The 19,019-nt window shown below is 38.6% G+C and overlaps 1 protein-coding gene across 9 annotated transcripts in view; it reads left to right on the forward strand.

The window, feature by feature from the left end:
• Positions 1-3,773: 3,773 nt before the first annotated feature.
• The window catches only part of brsk2b (BR serine/threonine kinase 2b), a 948,417-nt gene continuing 933,171 nt past the window's right edge, over positions 3,774-19,019 (forward strand). For all 9 annotated transcript variants that reach the window (XM_073049611.1, XM_073049613.1, XM_073049614.1 and 6 more), the window contains exon 1: positions 3,774-4,506. In XM_073049611.1, coding sequence (XP_072905712.1) covers positions 4,416-4,506 — 91 coding nt within the window. In that variant the 5' untranslated portion in view covers positions 3,774-4,415. The remainder of the gene's footprint in view (positions 4,507-19,019) is intronic.

Genomic DNA, 19,019 nt, shown 5'->3' on the forward strand with positions numbered 1-19,019 from the left:
TGCAGGCACCCACCACTCTCTATATAATAAAATCAAACTTGCCCCTCACATCTCCTTTTAAATTACCCTCTCTCACCGTAAATGAGTGCCCTTTGGTATTAGAAATTTTAATTTTGGGAAAAAAAGACACTATCTACTCTTTCTATGCATCTCATTATCTTATAAGTCTCTATCAGATTTTCCCTCAACCTCCACCACTCCAGAGAAAACAACCTAATTTTGTCCAACTTCCCGTTATAGCACACAGCCTCTCATCCAGGCAGTATCTGTGTAAACCTCTTCTGCATCCTCTGCTGAGGCTCCACATCCGTCCTGTAATGGGGCGACCAGAACTGTATGCAATAATCTAGATGCTGCCTAACTAGAGTTTTATAAAGCTGCAACATAACTTCCTGACTTTTGAACTCAGTGCCTCAACTGCTAAAGGCAAGTGTGCCATATGCCTTCTTAACCACCTGAACAGCCACTTTCAGGGAGTCATGAATTTGGGCCGCAAGATCCCTCTGTTGCTTAACACTGTTAGGGATTAGCCCTTAAAAGAGGTCTGACATTTTGCATTTGACCTAGCAATGCTCAACACTTTACATTCGGCCAGGTTAATCTCCATCTGCCATTTTCCTTCCACATCTGCAACTGATCTATATCTTTTTTTAAAAACTTTTTTTATTGAGTTTTGAAATGATTACAGAAAGAAAAAAAATATATACCCTTCCCCCTCCCCTTAGCCCCTCCCCCTAACATCCTTATAGAAAAAAAAGAAAAAAGAAAGAAAGAAAGAAAGAAAGAGTGCCTGAATATCGGAAGATCCCCACATGCTCCACAGAGTTCGTAATAACTTTAGTATATATATTTATTTCTTTCCCCAAATAACCAATTATTTTATCTTCGGAGCACCTATATATTTAATCCTATCTTTTGTAAATAAGGGCACCAAATTTTCAAAAATGTTTCATATTTATCTCTTAAATTATAAGTAATTTTTTCAAGTGGAATACAGCTGGAAATTTCATTCTTCCAACAATCTATACTTAAGTATGAATCCGATTTCCAAGTAACCGCAATAGCCTTTTTGGCTACTGCCAGTGCAATTTTTATGAATTCTTTCTGATATTTATTCAATTTGGGTTTTGATTTTATCCCTTCAATATCGCCTAATAAAAATAATATTGGATTATGTGGAAGTTGTGTTCCAATAATTTGTTCCAATAAAACTCTTAAATTTGTCCAAGAAGTTTGAATTTTAGAACAAGACCAAGTAGAATGTAAAAAAGTACCGATTTCTTGGTTACATCGGAAACACTGATCAGATAATTTTGGATTTAATTTATTTATTTTTAAATAAATAAATTAAATCCAAAAAATCCACAAAAAATAAATAAATTAAAACTGATCTATATCTTGTTGTACTGATCAGATAAATTTGGATTTAATTTATTTATTTTAAATAAATAAATTAAATCCAAAAAATCCACAAAATCCACAAAAAATAAATAAATTAAAACTGATCTATATCTTGTTGTACTCTTTGCCAGCCTTCTATGCTATCCACACATCAGCAATCTTTGTACCATCTGCAAACTTACTAACCCACCCGTTTACATTTTCATCCAGGTCATTTGTATACATCACAAACAGCAGAGGTCCCAGTACAGATCCCTGTGGAACACCACTAATCACAGACCTCCACCTTGAATAAGTCCCTTCAACCACTACCCTCTTTATTCTGTGGGCAAGCCAGATCTGAATCCAAACGGTCAATTCACAATGGATTGGCCATTTGATACAGTTAGATACTATTGGTCTGGCTGAAACCATGTTTCAAAGCCATATATATTCTGTATTCATTTACTGTTTTGGGTTCTTGTGAAACATTGTCAAAGGGTTCTGTTACACCACTGATAGAGTTAGCATTCAGCAATAAGTGTATCTTATTGTATCTATTGTATCAATCAATATTGTATCAATAAGTGTATCTTGAGAAATCAGAAAAATAATTTAAAAGTCAAAATAAACCAATTCTCCCAAAGAAACTTGACTTTATTTTCTCTTGTTAACCAATGAAAAGGTGGGAATTAGAAATAGGATTTGTGTCCAAATCTTAAAGTGGAAATTAAAAAATGAAGGTTAGTTTCAAGATGTGCTAGTTTATTTTATTGGAGTTGGGAAATATGATAAGCACAGTTCAACTTGAGTAACATTCATAGAAGGAAGCCCACCACTGTCTCCAAGAACTTTTTTTCTTGTTGCACCCCATGATAATTGTTGATGCATCCGAAGAGGGAAGTAAGTTTAAAAGAGAGAAATCAAGCCTCAAAGGTGCCAAAGGTGAAGGCTGATATGAAATCCACACTGACTAATGTAAAAAATGTATTTTCTGTGAATATCCCATCAGAATATCAGAAAATCTGGGCAAATTAATCCACTCATCGATGTGTTGGAACAATATTTTATGATTACCCTGACCTATGTTAAACTGAATGTTATAAATATAATTGGATTACACTCAGGATTCGCCAGTGGTGTTTTTGTAAAGTATCCCAAGGGTCACATTAGGAAAAGGAATGTGGAAACTGATCACTCTAGTATTCAAAGCTAACAATTAAATAAAAATCATTTATATTTAAATCTATTGTAATGCTTTTCTAAAATAAACATGTGACCGATAATTGAACAGTCATTACCAAATGGGAAAATGATGTAATGTATCACAAAAAATTAAACAGTATGATTACTAGCAAAAAGTTGATTGAAATTCTTATGGACTTTGTTGGTTAGGGTTCTATCCTGGAGTGTTTACATGAAAATAATTTGGATAAAGTGAATGGGAAGTTATATGGTAAATTACAAATAATGTGATGAAGTTTAAATGAGCTCAAGAGAGTTCAAATGGACTGGTAAAGTCTAAGAAGTGGGAAAGCACTGTGATATTGTGGGGAAATGTGATGCAAGAAAGATGGCTTGCTTGATTTCTTTCATGATTAGAAACTTGGAGCTGTGGAAGAGCTATCCATTCACAACTATCTCACGGGTAGCAAAGGGTTAATAACTACTTGGCCCTTTATCTAATAGGGGTTAGAATTCAAAAGTGGGGAAGTGATGCATTATTTTCAGAGCCTTGGCCAAATCCCATCTGCAATAAAGTGTTGGGCATCAAAACTAAAAGATTTGTAGAGTTTGAAATGGGGCACCACTATTCGCCAGAATGATACCAGGGTTTAAAGGATTATATTTTGAGAAGATAATTTAGAAGTCAGTTGTATTCCATTGATCTTATAAGCCTGTGGGATGACTTGATCAAAGTATTTGAAATGAATCCGGGATTTAGATTTAATACAGTGTAACCATTTCCTAGGGTGAGAGAATCCAAAAGTCCCAGAATCATGTCATTTAGCAGCGAAGGAAAACAAATGAATTGGGATAGGATCGGGGGAATGAAGGAGTTAATTCTGTTGATGCAAAATAGAATATTGTCAATTCATTGCTGCTTTAAGAGGCGATTGAAGTCGCTGTTTCTTTAAGGACAACAATGTTTCCCTTTTTCTTCAACATACTGTAAACATAAATTGCGATAGTCTGCTGTTGTGGAAAATAAGTGAATACATAATTGCCACCCCGTGTCCTTTCTTCTTGGTAAACCCGCTAAGGTCTCTGTGCGATGCACCTGATACCCGGGGAGAAAGCGCGCTTGCGCATGCTGGCGGAGGGTGCGGCCCCTCCTCAGGCAGCCGCCCTTCAGAGGAGCATCCCAACCACGGCGTGTGGGGCTCCAAGTGACAGATAGTCAAACTACTGCACAAGTAGGCGCAGACAGCGTAAGGCTGAAATACATTTACTTCTGTGCGAAGCCGATGGGTCCCCACAACGCCTGAGAGCGGAAATTTTAAAACCACCAGCTCCAGATGACAGCGATCACTGAACAGGTGCCTGCTGGAAGCAGTGCACTGTGGGCTTTGTAGTTTCACGGTGGTCTTGGAAACAGACTTGGACGTTATTATTTTCAGGGGCCACTCTTTCATTTTCGGATACATTCCTCCCTTCAGTCACTTTTTAAATTGTACACTTTTCTGAGAAAATAAGTGACTTTGCTTTGAAGTTCCTTGCTACGTTGTCATCCGGCTGGTGTTTGCTGCAGCGGCTCTGCCAGAGCCTGATTGCGATGTGTGGCTCGTTGTAATGTCAATCATACCGCGTCAAGGCGCTTCCGCTAGCATTTTAGGTTGCTCAGCGTATAGCATCGTACCTACTGTTTCATGGTGTAGAACTGGCGTGCAGCACAATGGTGTATGGATCATAGCCCTTTCCGTTTTATTTATTTTTTTTGCAAAAATAATTGCAGGAAAAAAAAAGAATTTACATAAAACCCACCTATTAGTGGATCTGCAAAGGATTTTGTTTTGAAAAAAAGCCCCGTCAAAATGTCAACGGGTAAAGAAATCGGGGGAGCCCAACATGCTCAATATGTGGGACCATATCGACTGGAAAAAACGCTTGGAAAGGGACAGACAGGTTTGCGCAAATTTTAATGACATACACTAGTCAATATCAATAACTGCTCCACTTATTATTGTATCAAGCCAATGGAGTATCTTGTAATGCGGTTTGAAGTGTAATGATGTCTTGTACCGTTTGAATATTTCTTTGTAATCCTAATAGCGTTTTATTTTGGAATTGTTCAGAAATTTAATGTAGGAAACAGTTTTATTCTCTGTTGGAAGTGTTGCTCAGCAGTATTGCTGCATGCTCGTCTGTGGTACTGACAAGCTTAAGTGTACTTTGTAGGAATTGGAGTCCGGGGATATCCCTTTCTGTGATTTCTTCAGAGCAATGTTGATTAAGTCTAATCAAATTGGTATTTTAAAGATAGCATTGTAATGTGATACGTTATTTCAACATAAATTGCGCTGTTAGGGAAATGATCAAACGCGGAATATTTCTGCCATCTTTTAGGGTGCTTCCGAAAGGAAGTAGAAAATGTTTCGGGTTATTTAAGAGTGCTTGGAAGAATTGATGCGTTTACAGCAACGCAAAGCTTGTCCATCTGTTGTCTGAGAGTACAATAGGCGTTACCTTACCAGCTGCTGTCCTAGTCATTTGCAGTTTGTTGGGCATGCCCGGTTTCTTTTGCATTGTAGGTGGTAGTGGACTCAGCAAATACAGTAATGCACCCCAGTCTCTTTGAAACCAGGCTTTTAGTCAAGTGCACAGCATTTAGCTTTGTTAATCTGAGGCGGCGGTGCTCTGATATAACATTTCTGCTGTTTTATTGACCGATTAGTCCACAGCTACGACAGAACCAGAACAAGCAGATGATTATGTATTCATGGGTGGGTGATGATTCTCGGTGTCTTGATTTAAGAAAAACACTTTTGAGGGTCTCGTCGTACGGCAGAGTGAGGATTTCGCAAAGGAAAGTGCATTGGTTTTCTGGCATTTTCCATGTGCCGGATGCCTTGAAATAAAGTAACTCAGTACCTTCAAAAAGGTGTGTTTGAAGGAGGAGAGATGGGAACCGCCAGCGAGCGCGGCTTTCCACGGACGCAGTACAAGGAGGGAAAGATGACTGAATAAATATTTGCGCTCGCTTGTATATTGCATTAACATCTAAGCACCGTTTGAATTGTTTGCATAGTGAGGGGGAGCTCTTCAATCTGGCTTGTTTGAAATTGATGATTGTGTTTGTGGTGGTATGCGCAAACCAGGCTGAGTTAATAATGCAGCTTATGACGGGAATCACCGTGCAGAGGTCCCATCAGTAGCAACCAGCATCAGTAACCATAATCACTCACTCTGAGATTTGTATGTAAATGCCCTCTGTCGACCTGGGATGGAAACAATGAATCGGCATGGTTCTATCTCAACGATTCTTTGACCCACGTGTCGCTGCGGATCTGAGTGTCTGCTCACTTCCTGGCATCACTCCTCAATTTCTCTCGCATAAACCCCGCTGGCCCCCACCCCCTTTATTATCCGGGGCAACGTTGCCTTCTGTCGCCCACGCCACAGTCCTGGCTCTCATTTAACTAATTTTAAAATCCCAGTATTTTTAATGTACATCTTTCCATTTACATCTTTGTTTCCGACAGCCCGAAAAGTATAATTTAGAGAGAGGTCATTATTTTAAGAAAGGCTTAACAGATGGAGGATTTTCATTATCCGGGGAAGCTGATTATTTCCCCTGTTGGCCAGTATAATACTGGAGAGATGAGTTAGCGGTGCGCGGGGCACTGTTCTGCGGGTCGATCCTCGCACCAGGATTAAAACGCTTCGTGTCGAATCCTTTTCGATAATGGCAGATGGAGCAAATTCAGCTGATGCCGTCTAGGCCGACATCGCCCTTAATTTGGAACATGTAGTTGGACATGTTTTCCAACTCGCGTTTCCAATCAGAGCTTCAGTTGAGCATTGCAATGAGACGCAGCGAATGGCACCCTGAACTGGAAATGTATTTGATGCATCATAGCTGGAAAGATGCAAAGTGACAAACGTTACTTGCGCAGTTGTATTACTTTTGGGCGATATAATGTTTAAAAAACAGTCCAGGGTTATGTTAACCGGGCGGGAATGTGTTATAAATGGCCAGCTGGCACTTCAGCACAGCGGCGTTCTCGCATCTAACCCTGGGGGTACATTTTTAAGCGTTTATAACCATAAAGTTGCAGTTTGTTTTATTACAGCCTTTGGCCAGAGTTGCTTATTGGTGATTTAGACCCCTTGCAGACTGTAATAATATGTCCGAAGCAAAATAATTCGTTGTAATGTTTTTTTCTTAAAATAAGCCTTTTTATATCTTGCTGTATGGCGGGGATATTTTATGAGATTCGCTGAAGCCCAATTTGTACTAATCTCCGGGGGCGACGCATTTTTCCATTGTAGGGGCGAGTGTCGGAAGCAATGAGATTAGGTAACAGGCAAAACAATGGATTGTGATCCAGGCAAAGATCACTTCCAAATGTGGAGGTGGATTAGATTATGACTCCTGCCTCAAAACAGTTGGTGAACAGTAATTTTAAATTGAATTCGATTATATTGTAGGAGCAATGTAAAATCCTGTACTACATGTTGAAGTAGTGAACAACACTGTTCACACACAGCTTGTTACTTAATCTACGCTTTAGTTCATAAATTAGTCTGACAACAAAGAAACCGACCTTGATAGGTTTGTTAGCAGGAGGGAGAAGGCAGTAATATAATCATTAACAGTACTACTCATCATTAAAAATAAATATCATTGAATATACATTGATCAGAGATAAATGGCACAGTGGTGGATTGGGGGAACTGGGAGCTGTTGAACTGGAATGTTAGTGAAGTAACTGGATATAGGACAATTGTTACTGTATATCTGACCACACTTGGGAAGTTAGTTTTTATACCAGATGTTTATTTTTTACTATTACCATGTAGTCACTCCCTCTCCTTGGCCTGAAAAACAAAGAAAAAGGTTCTCCAGTTTATTTTGATGTAACATCCTGGCTCTTGTTAGAGTACTTCAGTTCAGGAAAATATTTTTCGTAATTGGAGCTAATATAGTTTGGTGTTAGTTTGTTATTTTGTGAATGCTAAAGCAATCCTTTGGATTCAAGGATGACTTGCCTTCACTCAAGTTTGATTGGTTCTTAGATGACTAATGTGGTTAACATCTAATCCCCAGACTCTGCCACAGGTGACCTAGGAGGTTCTTGACTGAGTAGGTAGGTGAATGCTAAAGGAAGAAGTGCACTCCTCTTGGATTTTTTTGTTTTTGCCGCACTTTTGCATGCTTCTAATTAAGAGATTTTAGATTTTTAATACTATTATGGATGCTGTTTCCATATTTTGTGTATTTGTGGGCAGAGGGATTCTGGTGAACTGATAGAAACACAGAAAACCTACAGCACAATACAGGCCCTTCGGCCCACAAAGTTGTGCCGAACATGTCCCTACCCTAGAAATTACTAGGCTTACCTATAGCCCTCTATTTTTCTAAGCTCCATTTATCTATCCAAAAAAATTAAAAGACCCTATCATAACCGCCTCCACTGCCTTTTCCGGCAGCCCATTCCACGTACTCGCCATTCTCTGAGTACAAAAACTTACCCCTGACATCTCCTCTGTACCTACTCCCCCCACCTTAAACCTGTGTCCTCTTGTAGCAACCATTTCAGCCCTGGGAAAAAGCCTCTGACTACCCACACGATCAATGCCTCTCAACATCTTATACACCTCTATCAGGTCACCTCTCATCCTCTGTTGGTCCAAGGAGAAAAGGCTGAGTTCACTCAATCTATCCTCATAAGGCATGCTCCCCAATCCAGGCAACATCCTTGTAAATCTCCTCTGCACACTTTCTATGGCTTCCACATCCTTTCTGTAGTGAGGCAACCAGAACTGAGCACAGTACTCCAAGTGGGGTCTGACCAGGGTCCTATATAGCTGCAATATTACCTCTCGGCTCCTAAATTCAGTTCCATGATTGATGAAGACTGATACACCATATGCCTTCTTAACCACTGAGTCAACCTACACAGCGACTTGGACCCCAAGATCCCTCTGATCCTCCACACTGCCAAGAGTCTTACCATTAATACTATATTCTGCCGTCATATTTGACCTACCAAAATGAACCATCTCACACTTATCTGGGTTGAACTCCATCTGCCACTTCTCAGCCCAGTCATCCTATCAATGTCCTGCTGTGACCTCTGACACCCCCCACACTATCCACAACACTTCCAACCTAAGTGTCATCAGCAAACTTACAAACCCATCCCTCCAATTCCTCATCCAGGTCATTTATAAAAATCATGAAGAGTAGGGGTCCCAGGACAGATCTCTGAGGCAACCCACTGGTCGCCGACCTCCATGCAGAATATGACCTGTCTACAAACACTCTTTGCCTTCTTTGGGCAAGCCAGTTCTTGATCCACAAAGCAATGTCCCCTTGGATCCCATGTTATCATGATGAGAGAATTGTTGATTTTTTTTTCCCCTAGAGAGGCTTTAGTGATCATCCTTGAAGCATTTTTACTAATCTCTTGCCCTGATCAGGCTCTGAGAGCAGTGACTGGTCAGAGGTCTGCGGTCAGGCCTGTTGAATGATGTGGTCTACTCAAGATCTTGTCTTGGGACAGGACACTGATATTGGTTTTCCCTGCCAGTTGATTTGGAGGATTTTGTGAAAACTGATATTCCTCTCTGGTGTTCCGAGTTCCTACTGCAACTAGTCTATTCTCAGATATGTACGGACAGAGAAGTGAAATAGCTGCTGATAAACCATGAACTTTGTTATGGGTAATTAGGTCTGAACAGCTCTGAATGTGGTTAATTATCACTGACGTGTCATCAAACGCGTTGTTTTTTGGGCAGCAGTACAGTGCAATGCATAAAAATAATTGCTATAAGTTGTAATAAATACAAAAAAAAGTGCAAGAGGAGCGAAAGGTGAGGTGGTACTCATGGTCTATTCAGAAATCTGATGGAAGAAGCTATTTCTGAAGTGTTGACTGTGTGTCCTGAGGCTCATGTACCACCTTCCTGATGGTAGCAATGAGATGAGGGCATGTCCTGGATAGTGAGGACTCTTAATGGATTCTGCTGCCTTCAGGCATCGCCTATTGAAGATGTTCTTGTTAGTGGGAATTCTGCTGCTCATGATGTAGCTGTCTGAATCCGCAATCCTCTGCAGCCTTTTCCAATCCTGTGCATTAGCATCTCTATAACAGATAGTGATGCAACAAATCAGAATGTTCTTCTTGATACATATGTGGAAATCTGCTTGAGGTTTTAGTGATGTAGCAAATCTCTTTAAATTCCTCGGTAGACCTGTTCTGCAGATACTACAAGCTGCTGTTTGTGAATAAGAGAACAAAAATGTGAGCTGAGAAATTAAATATTTTGAATTTGCAGACCTTGTAGTAGTCCAACTCAGTATTAATTCCTCCTTTGTTTAACTCTGTGCTTTAATTTTAATATCAAAATACTGTTGTCTTCTTCAGTTTGATGCTTGAGATAGAAACCAAATCAGAATTGAGTTTGTACTATGGTTTTCTGAACTTGACCTGTACTGCTATTTACTTTTTAAAATCAGTTCAGATCAAATCAATGGAACTAGCAGACAAAATGTAAAACCCTTGAGGCTAAAATGGATTCAAGCCTTCCAGAATGCCATTGAGAATATTATGTAAACAGATTCACCCATTCTTTCAGAATACAGTGAGTTACTGAGTGTTCTGACAGGACGCTTTACAGTATTTGAAAATCATCTATTTCTACCCCACACTTCTCCATAATCTTCAACCTACCCCTCTTTCCATTTAGATAATTGTGGAAGGAGTGTTAAAGAAATCCAAAGTCTGTTATCCAGCTGGGATTGCAATATTTGATCTGATACCATAGAGAAGTTTTCACTCAAGTAGATCTGCATTTCTTGCTGATAACAGGCAGTATTCTGTTTCATATTCAGCTTCTATGAATCAATGTTAATTTGGAAGCTTGAGTGGGTATGCTGCTTGTCTTTTAGTAGGATTATGCAAATCTTGTATGCTTTCTGAATGCAGTGTTGAATTTAAGTTAGTGGTGTTGTTCTGAGAGTCGAAGGATTTGCTACCTTTGTGTTATTAAATATAGTGGATCCCATCCTGGGCTGTTGGACCCACATTAATCTGTAATATCCTTAGAACAGTTAATTCAGTTTACCTCAGTGAACCAAACATGTGTTCAGTAGTCACTTGTTTTAGTTTGGTTCTTATAGGATTATTTCATTGCCCTTTTGCAGTAGTTGGCAACAATTTATTCTTTGAAGAAGGCTATTGAGAATGGGTAACCAGGATAAAATGAGTACAAACAGGTATATTTTCATATTCCCATATTTAAGCGCAAGGTCATGTATCTTAAGTTCAGGGGATGCAGACTTGGACTGATATGGCAGAGGGTTAATTTAGTCATTCACTGCTAGAGCGGGCTAGAGCAAATAAATCAACATCAGACCTGTCCGTAGTCTGTGAAAGCTGCTCATCTTTCTATGATTCTGATTCGCAGAAATAACTCCCACATTCCTTTCGCTATTACAAGCAAACTGCTATCTTTCTCTGCCAATGAATCTTGAAATGCAGAAAGTAGGCACCGTCCCAATAAGAAGGTAAACAGCTTGTTGCCTTAGTTGAAAGGTGCTTGGATTACACAAGTAAGGAAATCTTGATTTAATTTTTAGGAAGATCTTATTTAGGCTTCTAAATGAAGTATAGCTCTCCATTCTCAGTGAAGAATATTTCTGTACTGGAATTACTTAAATTTATAAGGTGAGAATGTTGTTCCTTTAGTAAAATGCCCATTAGAAGAATAAGAGTTGAAGTATGCAGAGGTCTGAGAGTGATTAATGTGTTATTTGCTGATGGGCTGTTTCCTCTAGTGGGACACAGCCTCCAGATCAAATTCAAGTTTATTTTAATAGTGATACATATGGTGTAAATGCTTTGAAAATTAGCATTTTGCAGGCAGCAAAGTACATTAGAACCATAATGAGTACAAGGTGAAATTTCTGGGCTCTTTGGAATTATTTGAAATTATTTGAATTATTTGAAAAATGTTGAATTTCCCCATGGGGATGAATAAAGTATCTATCTATCTATCTATTTATGGATTTTCAGTCATTAATACAATGAAGACCAGAAACATTTGGGAAGGTGGATGATGTTCAGGTTCATCTGTACCAGAGCAGAATTTTCCAAGTTCTGTGAGATCATCCTTGTTTTTATCAATTTCCATTTGTGTTCTGGTCTCCAGAAGTGAGGTACTCATGAAATTCTGCCTTTTGAGACTGAAATAATCAAGCATGTTCCTCTCTTCCCTTCTAGTCCATTGGGGTATAATTGTTACAAATGTCTCCAGTTTTCCTTCTAATTCCATTTCCACTAAACTGCTGATCACCCACAATGTTTCTACATCTGCTATGATGATGACAAACAACACTGTCTCTCCAACACTTCTTGATCTTTTTTCCTTATTTCTAAATTATTAGGTGGCTGCTTTAAAGTTCTGTATTGAATGAGGAAACATTTCCTAGGGCTAAGTATTGAAAAGGCTGAGGCCATTGTCTTGAGTTTTCTCTCAAACTCAGTTATCTACTTACCAGTTTCATTCCAGTCCATTTGTCTGAACCAGAGTTATTTTCAGCATTGTTGAATCTGACCATAATAGATGTTTCGGATCAGATCTTCAAGGTAAAAGCAATCTGCTAATTTTTACCTTTTTAAAATGATGTCAACTCAGCAGTCAAAGTTAGCCTTGTTTTGTTGGTTTGCCAATAAAAGGATATTTGGTATAAAATAGAATTTAAATTTGAACTGCAGTACGATCATAACTCTAAATAGGTTGTGGCAAGAAATTACTTGGCAATAAGCACATCCAGTTGCAAGAATTTTAAGAATATTAATTTAATTCAAGATTTTAAAATGAAGACTATTATGTTAGTAGAAACAATGTTCAATATTTCTAAAATACAGATCAGCTTCAAGCTTAATGTTGGTAAGCCAGATAATGATCTTAATGGCACTTCAGCCCCAGGGAAGAATGCTATTAGAAAGATCAAAGATGCCTTTGAAGAACATTCTTTCCCCAATGATAATGTGATTATATATGTATAGCAGCTCACTTGGACTCCTGTTACGGTGGCTTCCCTTTAGAGAGAGTTAGCAGCATCAAGCACACAATGGACCATCTCATCTCCTCCTTCAATCCCTTTGACTCTCTACCATGAGGCAGGAGGTACCATAGCATTAAGACAATAACAGTTGGGATGGGAAGCAGCATTGTCCCCAGGCTGTCGGGCTACTGAACTCCCTGCCATCACCCGGGGTCTCATCATGCTTGAAGTGGTAGTAGTGTTATACTCTGTCCTTTTAGAACTTGTATCATATAGGCATCTTTTTATTTGGTAATTTATTTGAAATATGTTATGTGTGAGAGTTGTATGTACTGTTGTGTAACTTGGTCCGGAGGAATGTTGTTTCATTTGGCTGTATATGTGTGTACAGTTGAATGTCAAAAAAAAAACTTGAATAGCAGTGGCAGGATCAACTAATCCAAAATAAACCAAACAGAAGAAAGCACAAGAGGAGGGGTGCAAATCTGGTATAGGGGTGCTCTAAACAGAGAGGTTAAAGGATCATAAATTGAGACTGATTTAAAAATCAAAAGAATTTAATTGGACAGTTTATGAATGCAGCATATCTATACAGTTTTTATTAAATTGTGCATGGATGCTTTGGGATCTCGAAAGGATGACCAAATATTATTATAAGAATGTCTCTGAAACTTCCAACAGTTTCTAGGTGGTGGTGTCATAATTCAAATGCATCCAATGTTAACTTTTCACTTCTGAGAATGTAAAGGATCATTGACCCAATAAGCTGCCTGTCCAACTTGTTCACTTTATAATTCATACATTGAAGAAATTACCAGGAGGAAGAAAGGTGCCTTCTGTGGGGAGCGGGGGTGGGGGGAAGGTGATGCAACATTATCATTGATTCTTGGGAATCCTTTGTCTGTGATATTTTAAAGTGATGAAAGAACATTTGGGATAGGGTTACCAGCCTTGATTTCATATATTGGGGGTATTCAGTAACAGTGGAATGAGAGCACCATCTCCCAAATAACCCAGCTCCCTGCCCACCAACCATGAACTGTCCCTTTTGTGGTAAAATCCATAATTCACACATTGGCCTGATCCATTATCTTGCAATCTGAAAAACTGGAGTGGAAGCAAATATTCTCATTCTCGAAGCACTGCTTAAAACTGCCAAAGTAATAGTATTTGCTAATGAAGTTTCAGGAGTCTTAAATAAGTGACTGAAGTATATTGTCCAATTCTATCACAATCCCTTGACTCTGCTTTATTTTTAAAATTCCTTTATATGCAGTAGGGATATTGTTGGCTAGGGTAACATTTATTGCCTGTAGTTGATGATCTGCATCCTTCTATGACTCTCTTTAAATGTAACGTGTTTAATTTAATATTGTTATCTGTCCACTGTAATTGTTTTCAATTGTAGCTTGATGATAAACTTTATTTAACTTTCTTGAAGCCTCTTATAGCATTTTGATGCATTGATGCAGCTTTTAAAATATATTGTTTGCAAATATGTCCACATTCAAAAGCTTCAGAGGATAATAAACTGTCAACAGAATAGTCTCAGCTAAATTCCGGTCAGGAGATTTCAGCAGTTAGCATTTTAACATGATTGGTTAAGTGTTTGGGAATACTAAACCAGTTATAAGTGTATTTTAATGTTATTTTTGTATCGTGCAAACATGGCGTCAGTATCTTTGGATACATTTTTTTCATGTCTCATTTCTCTCTTTCCACATACAGAAACAATTAGAATTAGAATGCTGCCGTGCTTCTTGTAATAACTTAAAAACAGTCAGATATTTATGGTTTGTGAAATTACACATCAGCAACTTGGAATAGAAAGGCTGGTTTCCTTAACTGATTCTGGTACACAATTTTATCCTACAGAATCTTTTCCATTGCATCCAAAGTAAACACATGAATACAAGAGTCATCTTTGAAAGGGTTTGCTGTTCATGCTCTAATGTAATCACAGCTAATCTCTATGGACTGTAATACAGTTTTTAAATTTATAGTTGAGGCCAGTAGTTTGGAACTGGGACAGCACAGAAGTGCTCTTGGTCGAAATCAGAAGGGGAGGGTCCTGGCATTCTGGATCTTGGGGGAATTTGAATTATGCTTGGCTCTGGAGTTTGGGAAGATTTGCTGATAATGGAAAGTCTATGAACTAGACTTCGAAGTAGTAAAATAACTGTATAAGTATTCGGGGAGGGAGTGGAATAGGATTAAATTTGGCTGATGAATAATAGGTCAGCGATGTGGGTTATTGGTGAATGACCATACCAGCCAAAGCTAATGGGCAATTTCTTATTTGAATATGTACTAGGGAGTAAAATTGATCCAATGTCACCTTCGAACAAGTTTTAACATAAAATAAATACCCACTGCAATGTTGGTGCTGTGCTGCTTCTGTGATTTTCCATCAGTTCAGAACACCTTGATAGGTGACAGTAGAAATGCTCGTGAATCATGCTATCACAAGGCTGGGTGTAATCTGAAAGGTGTTGAATATGTCCTTGGTGCTGATTTGTAATACAGTTAACCTTGCCTAAAATGGGTAAAGCTGTCACTTCAAATCTTGTACAAGATTATTGTTAATACTGCAGAAAGCATTAGTGAGTCCCGTTGGTTAAAAGTCTTGTTGTCTTCTGGTTAATCTTTGCTTGCTGTTTGAGAATGCTCACTGTGTCAAAGTATGGCTTTTTTCATAGCAAGTTTGTGATGTCTTTACAGGTTATGTACACTGCTTCAACAAAATCAAATTTCATAAGTAGTTTTTTTTTGAGCAAAAGTATTTATCTTATTATTGAACATCTCCAGGGCATAAAATGTTTGTTTTATAACTTTTATTCTTTTGAAAACTGATGGTGAAGCAATATCTAACTTCCGAAGATATTCCAAAGCAGCTTATTGGTGTATTCTGATGGACTGCCTTCCATCCTTTAAGTATCAATGGTCATTGAAAACATCTAAATTGTTGGAATGTTTATTTCTGAGCATTGACACAAATAAATAAATGTTTGAATTCAGTGTGTCCTGATTGAAGTCCATCAGACATCAAGAACACTAAAAGGGCTTCATCTGTTATTATAAATGACATTCCTCTTCAATTTGCTTAATGTATCACAAAAAAAATCTTGTTTGAATCTAGTAGTGTTTAAATTTTGCTGAGCAGATAATTTGGTTGGGAAGAGGATAACTTTTGAGGTAAGCTTTTACGTTTATTTTGTCCAGCTAAGATATTTAGTAAATTGATTGAATACTGATTGACTGTGGGCAGTAATTCTGAAGGGCACTGACAGTTTTCATCTGCAGGAACAGAAACAATTCCTATATTTGTGTGGTAAAACTTGTTATAGGATGGAATGACTATTGACAATTGTCTAGTCTCTTATCCACTCAGCCTGTAGATTCAAAGCAATCATTTATGTTTTAAAGAGTTGTCTTGGGTGTTGTTAACCTTAACGTGTGGTTTAATATGGGTTATTTGTTTTATGGCACTGATTTGGTTGTTAGAAACAAGATTAGGCATAACTATCTAACTCTACCACTCTAATATTTTGTTCCGTATTTACTCTGGATTGAGTCACTTCTTTGAAAACAGATTCATTTGTTATTGTGTTAATATATTCAAACTTGTGCGGATGAAAATAGTTTAAGTAATTTGAATTCGCCTCCGCTTCAAGTGACCTTGTTTACTGTTTGGATGAATGCAACTTGCACATCATCTTTAGTTTAAGAAATAATCCCATGGCTCCTCAAAGGAGCTTAATCAAGCCATAATTAATACCAGGCCCTATTAGCGTTGAGTGGAGCTTTTAATTATGTGCAACACCTGTACTAAAATCTGAACTTTAAGGAGCATCTTAAAGAAGGAGGAAGAATTAGATAGGCAGAGATGTTTGCACAGGGAATTTTAGAATGTTTGACTTGAATAGTTGAAAGGGTGGCTACTAATGCTAATGTGGCCAAAACTGGGACTTATCAAGGGCCAGATGTAGGTGTTGGATCATGAGATATTATGATCTTGGGAAGTCAAGAAGTAAATCTTGTGGTTACAATTATTTTATTAGGTGTTCATAACAAGGAAGTAACAGTAATTTACTGCAAAGAAACGAGAGACCAAGTAATTGTGATTATGCACTAAAAACTACCTTGAACTTGACAGATGGACATTCTATTGATGATGAGCAGCTTATAAGACAGTCAGACTCAAAGGCGCGACAAAGGCTGCAGAGAAACCCCTGTTCTAAAGAAAATATAAATGTCCCAAGGCTAGTTATCAAATTATATAATTTATAATTAAAAGTGAAATGAGCAGATGTGAAAGAGTGGCTAGATAAAATTGCTTGTAGTGTTCTTGTAGTCAAATAATATGGTGAAGATTTAAATAGGGCATTATCCTTCTATGACTTGCCTATTTAGTTTAGTAGATATGAATGAAATTTATGAAATACATACAATCATCACGTAAAAGGAATAATGATACAAAAGAAGTAACAGAGGTTGAATGCTGCTATGTAGGAGTTGCCTGGCCTGCTTTGTTAATGCCCTGTCCTTTCAATCAAATGATGGTATGTTTATTCTCTGGGGAGTTGAGTGCAAACTCCCTGACTGAAGCTCCAGTGCAGTACTGTAAACATGCTGCAAGGTCAGGGGTGCTATCTATGGGCACTTTTCTCCACTGTACATCTGACTACAAAGAAATAAAAGCATTAAAATAGACATCAGAAATTAACAGGCAGCTTGTTCTAAGCTTAATGGTGAAATTTTTCCCACTCTTAATTTTAGGGTAGTCAAAGAAGAAATAAAATCCTTATTTAAAAAAACAAGCCAAATTGATTTGCATCTGATGATCAGGAAGAAGTCTAAATTATTGCCTTGATTATTTACAGACCAAGGATCTGAGCAACATAGAAACATAGAAAATAGGTCCACGAGTAGGCCATTCGGCCCTTCGAGCCTGCACTGCCTTTCAGTACGATCATGGTTGATCATCCAACTCAGAACCCTGTACCTGCTTTCTCTCCATACCCCCTGATCCCTTTAGCCACAAGGGCCATATCTAACTTCCTCTTAAATATAGCCAATGAACCGGCCTTAACTGTTTCCTGTGGCAGAGAATTCCACAGATTCACCACTCTCTGTGTGAAGAAGTTTTTCCTCATCTCGGTCTTAAAAGGCTTCCCCTTTATCCTTAAACTGTGATCCCTTGTTCTGGGCTTCCCCAACATCGGAAACAATCTTCATGCATCTAGCCTGTCCGATCCTTTAGAATTTTATACGTTTCAATAAGATCCCCCCTCAATCTTCTAAATTCCAGTGAGTATAAACCTAGTCGATCCAGTCTTTCTTCATATGAAAGTCCTGCCATCCCAGGAATCAATCTGGTGAACCTTCTTTGTACTCCCTCTATGGCAAGAATGTCTTTCCTCAGATTAGGGGACCAAAACTGCACACAATATTCTAGGTGCGGTCTCACTAAGGCCTTGTACAACTGCAGTAGAACCTCCCTGCTCCTGTACTCAAATCCTTTTACCATGAATGCCAACATCCCATTTGTCTTTTTCACCGCCTGCTGTATCTGTATGCCCACCTTCAATGACTGGTGTACAATGACACCCAGGTCTCGTTGCATCTCCCCTTTTCCTAATCGGCCACCGTTCAGATAATAATTTGTTTCCCTGTTCTTGCAACCAAAGTGGATAACCTCACATTTATCCACATTAAGTTGCATCTGCCATGAATTTGCCCACTCACCTAACCTATCCAAGTCACCCTGCATCCTCTTGGCATCCTCCTCACAGCTAACACCGCCGCCCAGCTTCGTGTCATCCGCAAACTTGGAGATGCTGCATTTAATTCCCTCGTCTAAATCATTAATATATATTGTAAACAACTGGGGTCCCAGCACTGAGCCTTGGGGTACCCCACTAGTCACTGCCTGCCATTCTGAAAAGGTCCCGTTTACTCCCACTCTTTGCTTCCTGTCTGCCAACCAATTCTCTATCCACATCAATACCATACCCCCAATATCGTGTGCTTTAAGTTTGCACACTAATCTCCTGTGTGGGACCTTGTCAAAAGCCTTTTGAAAATCTAAATATATCACATCCACTGGCTCTCCCCTATCCACTCTACTAGTTACATCTTCAAAAAATTCTATAAGATTCGTCAGACATGATTTTCCTTTCACAAATCCATGCTGACTTTGTCCGATGATTTCACCTCTTTCCAAATGTGCTGTTATCACATCTTTGATAACCGACTCTAGCATTTTCCCCACCACTGATGTCAGACTAACCGGTCTAAAATTCCCCGGTTTCTCTCTCCCTCCTTTTTTAAAAAGTGGGGTTACATTAACCACCCTCCAATCCTCAGGAACTAATCCAGAATCTAAGGAGTTTTGAAA

The sequence above is a fragment of the Hemitrygon akajei genome, chromosome 6 (assembly GCF_048418815.1).
Source record: "Hemitrygon akajei chromosome 6, sHemAka1.3, whole genome shotgun sequence".
Classification (NCBI taxonomy): domain Eukaryota; kingdom Metazoa; phylum Chordata; class Chondrichthyes; order Myliobatiformes; family Dasyatidae; genus Hemitrygon; species Hemitrygon akajei.